Raw genomic sequence first — 9,272 nt, 5'->3', positions numbered from 1 at the left:
CCCTGTCCTGTGAGCTGTTCCTGTCTTGCTTTTATGATCTTAGGAATGTGGTTGCAGGGGCAGGATTCTCATGTGATTATGGCTACCTATAAGACAATGTTTAAATTGAAAAAGATTAATATGGAACTCAGAACACATATTCATCTCCCGGAAATTCTAATCTGCCCATATCTTTACAGTATGTGCCCAAGAGGGCAGAGATACAACACAGCAAGTCAATCTTGTCCATCATTGCGTCCTTGATCCTGCACAGGGTCTCACACACAGCAAACTGTGTGGGATGAAGAAATTCTAACTACCAACACCACCCAAATGCCTCAGAGAAGCTCTCACGGTAAAGGTGATATTTAAATTGAGGCAAGAGGCACCTGGAAATAATGCCCTCTAATAATTGCTGGAGAACAGAATGAACACTGAAGTGTATCACAAGACCAGCATTCTCCCAACAGCTCCCTTTCACCCAGGCAAGTTACTTCCCCTTTCTGAGTCCCCAGATTCTCATCAGTAAAACGAGAAGGGGTGGAGCAACATAATCTAGAATTTTTTTTTTTTTAATCCCTGTGTAACTTAACCCTACAAACTCTGCAACTTTGCAGGGTAAAAAGAACTAATATACAAAACCCGCAAATTTATACTACAATTAAATTCTTCTATGTGCAAATATTAACAGGAAACAAAACTAACAAAGGTAGTGAAAGTTTTGGAAAACGTTTGGAAGAGCAGTTGTCAAGGAGCTAGTAGGATGGTTGGGGTAACAAGTTCAATTTTTCAGAAACAAAAACAAAAACTGGTAGGCTCAGCAGTGAGGCAACTGGAGCCGAGAGGAAGAGAACGAGGGGGAAGAAAGGCAAGTAAAAGATATCCCTACATATGAGGTGTCCCTCTGTCTCCCCTCTATTATTTCCTGGCTCCTTACCTCTCGGTCTCGGGTTTATTACTTACCAATGAGCGGAGTTATGTGTCAAGTACTGGCCGCTTGTGGCTCTTAAGTTCTATTTAAGTCGCCCTGACCGTGCAAAAATTTGAGACGTCCCTTGCCAAACTGCTCCTGGCTTATCTCAAGGTTTAAGGTCAGGCCGCCGCCAGGTGAAGGGTGCGCGCTCTGGACCCCCACCTGAGAGGCCGGCTGCTCCGGGACGCCCACCCCCACCCGCCGCTGAGACTCCGCCCCGTCGGCCCGCGGGGTTTCCGGACCCCCTCCGGCTACTTTAAGCCGCGCATTTTCCTAGCCACCTCACTTGCCCTTGACTCTCGGGCTTCCGCCCTCTCTCGTACAGTCTCTCCAGGCTGCTGCCAATATGGGTCACTGGCCCCGCTCGCTGTGGGCCGCCCTCCTGCTGCTCCTCGTCGGCGTGTACTCGGTGCTCTGCGACACACCTGCCAACTGCACCTACCCTGACCTGCTGGGCACCTGGGTCTTCGAAGTGGGCCCGGCCAGTTCCAATCGGGAGGTCAACTGCTCGGTTATGGGTAAGCCTCCCAGATCCCTGCCTCTTCAGCGCCAGCCCTTTGGGGACCCTTTCCCGCCCCTTAACCCTGCTTCCCCTTAGTGCCCACGCCGAACCTCTTCCCGAGACCGATACTGCTGAGAACCCTGAACTTGCTGGCTGGGCTCGGGGACCTTTTGATGCCTTTTCCCGCGCCTGGGCCGCGAAGCAAAAGTTGAGCTACTGAGAACTTCTCACTTAACATTTTCTTGATTATCCAGAGACTCCTAAACTTTTCTCATTATATTTCATTTTCCAAAAAGTTTGGAAGAGGGTTGAGACTTGCAGTCTTTGAATTCCCGGTGCAATCTGGCTTTTGTTTTGTTTTGTTTTTAATTGTGTTGATGAAATTAGCTCAAAGACACCAGAGGATATATAGCAAGAAAAGTTTTCTCCTTTTGTTAGGTTGTGGTTTATGCCCAGTGATTTTTAGTTTGGTAGTGGGTTCATGCTACTCATCCAAGGAAACATCTGGTAGCATTCTGAACTGTTTCATGTATTGATTGCAGGGAGGTATATAAAAGGCTATTTAAAAAAAAAAAAATGTACCCGTCAATTTGTATTTGGGAATGCCCAGCTCCAGGTACAATGCCTGGCTCATGGAAGGCTCTAAAAATCTAGTGTTTGAATGCATTGGGATTTTCCACATGCCTTCATCCCATGGCTACACCAAAGAAAGAATCTGATGAATGGGAGAGAAGAACCACATAACTAAGGGTCAGAAGAGGCACATTTTTGTTCTGCCCAAACTCTTACCAGCCAATGACTTGTGCAGAATGAGAGAAGCTCTCTGCAGTTTCCTTGTGAGCAGAATGAAGATTGCCATGTGTTATTGAAATAGGCCTATTCAGCTGTCTAACTCCAGATGACTGTATAGTATTTCATAATCTTGGGAATTTTAAACATTTTCTGTTTCTTAAAGTTGAGTCTGGAGGTGGGGAGAGAGAAGGGAGATTAGAATTTGCATTGTCCTGTCACAAGCAATCTCCCATTTCAGAGCATTCATCTGAAAGGCAGAAAAACTCTTCCCTTCTAAAGTATGGAAACCTCCAGAAAGAGCAGAACCTATTTCAGGTCACCCCGTCTATAACACGTACCTTTGAACTTAGTATAGCAATTAAGATCTGAGCCTTTATCTTCTGAATGTTGAAAGTTTAATTCCTATTCATACAAATTAGTTTTATAGGACAGAAATCGCAAATCTGCTAAATACTTTGGAAAGATCAGGTACTGAGAAGTATTAAAGAGAAAGATAATCCCTTTCTTCTCTGAAGAGAGCACTTCCTGGGCCTAACACTTTGTCCTTTTTATCTTCTGATTGCTAGTCTTTTTAGCTCTTTGTCATACCCTTTTATTTTCATATTTCTAACTTTTACTATCATTTTGTAGTCCTCCCTCCTCCATATCTGCTTGTGATTTTCAGCATCTCCTGTTTCTCCCTTTCTTCTCTTGAATGTGGAAAATTTTCGGTATTTAGATGCTCTGGGAAGGTGAGGGCTGTATTTTGGGATCTTCCTGCCTGTTTAGCTACATGGTTTCCCTCTATCTTTCAGAAACCTAACTTTATAAACTTATATGAGACCCCTCTCAGACTCTACGGAGGGAGGCAACAAGATAGAGGCTGACTTCTTCACAAACCAGACTGTGGGCCCAAATTGAGTCTCCTGAAAGGAATGCAGCTTAAGCAAACAATGGAAGTTATTGAGGAGGCTTTTCACCCTACAGAAATCTGAACACCTACTTTTCCTTTGTTGTGCATTTTCCTTTCTTTAGGACCGCCAGAAAAAAAAGTCGTGGTCCACCTTCAGAAATTGGATACAGCTTATGATGACCTTGGCAATCCCGGCCATTTCACCATCATTTACAATCAAGGCTTTGAAATTGTGTTGAATGACTACAAATGGTTTGCCTTTTTTAAGGTTAGTTTTGTGGAAAATATATTCACATTTTCAGTGATTTGATATCTGAAGTTCCTTCTGATTAGGAGACCTTCTGAATTTTAATTCTAGATTAAGAAGATAACAGAATTGCACCATGCTTCCCAAGAGAAATTGTTGTTGTTGTTGTTGTTATGTGCCATCAAGTCGGACCCAACTCATAGCGACCCCTTCTTGGGTTTCTGAGAGATTCCCAACCTTCCTTCTGAGGAGTGGCTGGTGGGTTTGAACCTCCAGGCTTCTGATTAGCAGTCAGATGCCTTAGGCACTACACCACCAGAGCTCCTAAAGAGAAATTAGATGGTATAATTTTATCACTTTATTTAAATTTGTGTTTTCACATATTTGGACATTGGGTTAAAAAAGGAAAAAAGCAACCTGATCTATATTTGAATATTTAAATCTATTCATCTTAAAATCACATTTTGGTAAGTATGACAAAACCCTTAATTTACTTTCTTTATTATATAGATTTATTTCTAAGTGTTTTGTACTGAATTCATAGAGAAGATAATGGAAAATATAGATTTTGTTTTCTTGAAGTTACTACGTTATCCTTCCTATCATTTTCTGTTGGCTGTGAGAAATTGACCTAGATGACTCATTGAAGTAGTACAATGTACTAGTAAATGTGAATAACTTATTTGAATAAAGTAAGACAGAGAGAGTGTAGGAGTTATTCTTTGGTCTAATTAAAAGTATTAGTGTAGCCAAGCTAGTCCAGCTTGTTTTCTTCTCTCCCTAGGACCCAGTTATTGAAGTCCAATCTTACATTCTGCTTTCTATTTCATATACATTCTGGGATACAATAGTTTAGCAGATATTGCAGTCCATTCTAGGCATTTCTTCTGAAATTGAAATTTTTTCTATAAGGAAAATAATAAATGTTCAGATAAATTAAATCCACAAGCCTGAGAGGAGCTGCTTCTCATTAAACTTGAGAGTACAGTATGAAAACCTGTAGACCATTTCATGGGGTAGGGTTTACAGCCTTTGGAGCATCTAGAAATAGTTGGCCAATTTTAGGGATTTATGGGAAACTGAGAAATGAAGTCTGTTATATACCACAAAAGCCAAAGCAGCAGCAAAGGCCTAACTTATAAATTTGTTGTGATTTGTCACTAGATAATGGTTTTAGATGTATGCCAGTTAGATGTATGTCTTAGAATAGCTCTTGACACTTTTTTTTTTTCATTTTAACATGAAGACCTCTCTTTAATGAGATACAGAAAAAAATAAAAGAGATAAAAAGAAAAAATTGTCTTCCCTCACCTGGATTGCCCAGTCAGATTTTCAGGTCGTGGATATAAGTCTCTCCAGGCCATCTGGTGATGGGCAGCTTTTGGGATAACTTTGTGGATGAGAATCAGCATGAATCCAACCCCCAAGATAATAGAGACTGATCACCCTTCCCATTTCTCAATCATTTCTGACACCATCTGCTCATGTGACATACTCTGACCCTAGCCGTCTGGGGCTAGTGCTAAATAGCCAGATGTCAGCCACAAGTTTGAGAGTTCATATGACACCCTGGATTTCACTTACTGGCTCTGACTTCTCCTTTGGGTTTGGTAATTCACTAGAATGACTCACAGAACTCACCAAGAGTGCTATCTTTATGATGAAATACTTATAACAAAAGGATACAAATCAAGATAGTCATGAGAGATACACAGGTGAGAAATACGACTGTTTTAGTCAGCCCCGAGAAGATGGTTGCCCTCCTTATGCCACATGGAAGAAGAAGTGAGTGCTGACCAATAGTGAGAAAGACTCCCTTTGGAAGTACTGATTTCCCAGTCAGCAAAGGTTCTCAAGCAGAGTTGGGCCCAGCCTTTCTCTCAGGGGAACTATAGAAAAAAAAGTCTTTGTACTTCTGGAAGATTGGTTCTTAATCCTTTAGTTTCCTTTTATATCATAAGTATCATACTATTGTCTATGAGATTGCAAGTAATGACTGAAGTGCTAGAGTCAAGAAGTGCTACTCAAGTTCATAATAGGAAGATAACTATAGGTAGGATGGTCAGGGGTGACCAGAACCAGGTCTGTCATCCTCATCACTTCAGTGGCCAGCAAAGTGTTTGATCCATATAGATTTGTAATCTTTATTTGTTAAAAAAAGAAAAAAATAAAGAAATTAATGGATGAAGTAGAATTCAGCTGGCAAAATAGGTGGTTGAATAAATTAAGTGGGAGATGAGAATATATAAATTAAAAAAAAGAGAGAGAAAACCAAACTCACTGCTGTCAAGTTGATTCCAACTCATAGTGTCTCCTCCTTGGGATTCTGAAGTGGGTATCTCTACAGAAGTAGATTGTCCAGTCTTCCTTCTGAGGAGTAGCTGGTGGGTTTGAACTGCCAGCCTTCTCTAGTTAGCGATCAAATAAATGCCTTAGACACTACACCACCAGAGCTCCTGAATATATAAATAGATGAGTTTTACTCATGTAGATTAGAATTGGGGATCCAAATAGTTTTACTCATTTGCATTACTCATTGGGGAAACTGGTGGGAAAACTTATAAAATCACTGTTTAATTACCACAGAGACAGAAGTAGATGTGGGCAGTTTTGCTCCATTAATATTTTTTCATAAATCTGTGTGTTCTCAGTTTAAATAGGAATCAGGAGCTAGTTCAGACAGAAGCAAAGGCTGACAGGCTGGCAACTGAATGAGGATTTGGCACACACTATTTTTATTTTTTTGAATCACAGTGTAAGCAGCTTTAGTATTTTCCCCTGGTCTCAGGTTAGATATAAACAGAAAAGGGAAATAGGAGTATAAGTGTTCTTAGCTGTAAGTGGAAACAGTCAAAAGTACTAATGCAGCATGGGACCTTGCCTAATCATAAACTTACAGACAGCATTGTCTAATGCTATTCTCTCATTAAGATTAACAATACTGATTTCAGTATATTCTTCAAAGTGCCCATTTGCCAGAGTCATTATCAGAGCTGTGTTTTCCTGCTGAAAGATCAGCCATATAACCAGTCTGACTGGTAAATTGTTAGGACTTGTGATAATGATCAGAATTTCAATAAGCAGAGTAGAATATACATAAGATAATTGATTTTAAAACTTATAATCAAGTAGTTTCAGATAAACATTTTTCAGTGATAAAATACCTTGTTCATTTAGCAAGTTCAACTGAAAAAGTGATGGGGTAGAGTTTTTTTAAAAAAGAAAAATAGGATGGAGCTGACTTTAGGTAATAGGAGATTCAAAAACACTTGGTGACAAAAAAAAAATTTTTTTAACAAGAAAGTTTGCTGAATTTTACCATGAGCATCAGGGTATTTCCTAAAATACTGGGAAAGTCATGCTGGTTAGCATGTTTATCCAACGAAAAATACAAACATTTAATGAGATTTTTGAATAAAACACACGAGAATTTATCCTATAAACTTAGACCATATATTTAAAAAAAAAAATTGTTTTAGAAAACAAGGAATCATCAAAACGTAAGTGTTATTTGCCAGTTTTAAATGTCTTACCTCAATGACAACATAGTCCACTCAGCTTCTTGCCATATCTGACAAGTTTTTGTAATGTACATGTACCATCCATACATTGTTATTCTACAAATCAGTTGAATTTCTGAATCTCTCTCCATTGACTCATGCCAGGCCTTACTGCATGCTTCCTTTTGCCTTTTATAGATACACTTATATCAGATTATTTCTTATTGTACCTGTAAGTTGGGTCCGACTCGACGGCGAATAACAACAACAAGTTTATTGAGCAGTTGATCCATCCATGCCTCTTGTTCTGTTAGGCTCCTGCTCCACTTCCTGATCCCCTTGAACATTGTACAGTTCAACAAGGCAGACAGAGCTTCCTCATCCCTCTCCCTTGGAAACAGTTGGAGAATATTCTTATTGCTTCATTAAGTGCTCGTTCAGGCCTCACCTGGAAGACAAGTATCTTAAATAATTTATGTTTGTCTTAGTTTCCTAGGGCTGCTGTAACAAAATACAACAAAATGGGTGGCTTTAAAGAACGGAAATATATTTTCTCACAATCTGAAGGCTTGTCATAGTGACCCTTCCTTGGGTTTCCGAGGCAGTATCTCTATGGACGTACATTGCTTAACCTTCCTTCTGAGGAGTGGCTGGTGGGTTTGAGCCTCTAGCCTTCGAGTTAGCAGTCAAGTGCCTTAGACAGTACACTATCAGAGCTCCTATCTGAAGCTGGAAGGCCAAATTCAGGGCCTAGGCAGGGCTATGGTCTCTCAGCTTGGAGAAGCCTCAATAGTTTCTTTGCATTCTGATGATTCCTCAGATGCTGTCTTCCCCTGTGTATCACCCCTCTCTCTCTGTCGTTCCGTTCTGTACTCAGCATGACCTCAATAACCTCTGCAAGAAAAAAATAATTTCCCCAAACGAGGTCACAAGCACAGAGACCAAGACTTTAATGTATCATTGTGGGGGACATAATTCATTCTACAACAGGGTTCCTAAGAGTTTTTTCCTTGGTTTTAACTGCTTTGAAAACTCAAATGCATTCAGGGTCTATTCAAGAGGTTATCTTAGCATTTAACACCAGCCTTATGTGAAACAGCAAAATGGAAACTTGAAGCAGCAAAATGGAAACTTTCTTGTTGTTGTTATGTGCTGTGGAGTCGGATCTGACTCATAGCGACCCCTCCTTGTATTGCTGAGGCAGTATCACTATGGAAGTAGATTGCCCAACCTTCCTTCCGAGGAGTGGCTGGTGGGTTTGAACCCCTAGCCTTCTGGTTATCAGTCAAGTGCCTTAGGCACTATGCTACCAGAAAACTTTCTTAGAGACATTCAAAGTCAGTTTTACTTTAAAACTACTGTGCTGGCCAAAGAAAAACTACACTATCTGCAGGCCAGTTTCTAAGGCTATCAGGTTTAAGAGCGGTTACATAGGTTTGTTATACTTGGCACCCTCCAAGAAATTTTTATTCCTTAAAAGTACCTGCAAATGAAAAGCAGCCAATTTCTTATATAAAAATACAGTGCAACAAAATGAAACAGCATAAAAATGTTTAATTGTGGCTGACTTTATATAGTGGGTGGATAAGTGATTATTTTTTCTTCTTCATATTTTTATGTACTTTGTTTATTTTTATGATGAGTATGTTATTAAAATCTTTCACAAAGTTAATTTGCAGAACTCAGAAGCTTTATTAGAGATTTGCAGCATGGGAAGCATCATGCCTGAAAGTCAGACTGGACCTTCCATAGAACTAAGAAGAGAGTCAAGGTTTTATACTAGTAAGAATATAGGAAACTTGAGCTGCTTGGCTAGCATGTGAGGATTGGTTGGCTTGGTTTTAAAACAATTTCTGTAACTACCTTTTGTTAAAAACAGGAAATTGGTTAAATCCTGATAAACCAGAAATCAGTAGGGGTCTGGACAAACAGGAAATTGACAGAGTATTTGGTTTCTACTAGTTTTATGACATAGGCCCGCCCAGCAAGAGTGACTCTATTAGGGGTTAATTATTATCAATATGTAAAGCTCCTGTGTACACTAAACTAGTACCAGTTGCCTTTATGTCTGTGCAGCATAGAGTTTGAAAGCCTGTAACCTTTAGGAGCAGAGTGCCACGTCTTTCTACTGAGGTATATCTGGATGGGTTTGAACTATCAACCTTTCAGTTAGTAATCAAACATTTCATACTCTACAAAATTCCCCAGAGGAAAGAAGTTGAAACAAAGCTCCAAAGAATGCCTTCAACTTGAAGAGAAAATTTGTAAACTTAATGCTATTTCTCATTTACTTTCTCTGAGGAAATAAAGAAATTGGCTGGTAAAGAAAGGAGCTCTGGTGTAGTGCATAAGGCATTTGACTGCTAACCAGAAGTCTGGCAGTTCAA

General features: G+C 39.9%; 1 protein-coding gene across 1 annotated transcript in view; it reads left to right on the top strand.

Moving 5' to 3' along the window:
• The first annotated feature begins 1,298 nt into the window (after window positions 1-1,298).
• Window positions 1,299-9,272, top strand: part of CTSC (cathepsin C) — a 59,783-nt gene continuing 51,809 nt past the window's right edge. The window contains exons 1-2 of the mRNA XM_007956481.2: window positions 1,299-1,470; window positions 3,261-3,406. Of these exons, the coding sequence (XP_007954672.1) occupies window positions 1,299-1,470; window positions 3,261-3,406 (318 nt within the window). The remainder of the gene's footprint in view (window positions 1,471-3,260; window positions 3,407-9,272) is intronic.

Source organism: Orycteropus afer, unplaced genomic scaffold (assembly GCF_000298275.1).
Source record: "Orycteropus afer afer isolate SDZICR_OR568_19922 unplaced genomic scaffold, OryAfe1.0 scaffold00626, whole genome shotgun sequence".
Classification (NCBI taxonomy): Eukaryota; Metazoa; Chordata; class Mammalia; order Tubulidentata; family Orycteropodidae; genus Orycteropus; species Orycteropus afer.
The sequence above is the reverse complement of the archived record's forward strand: the minus strand, read 5'-3'. Positions and strand labels throughout refer to the sequence as shown.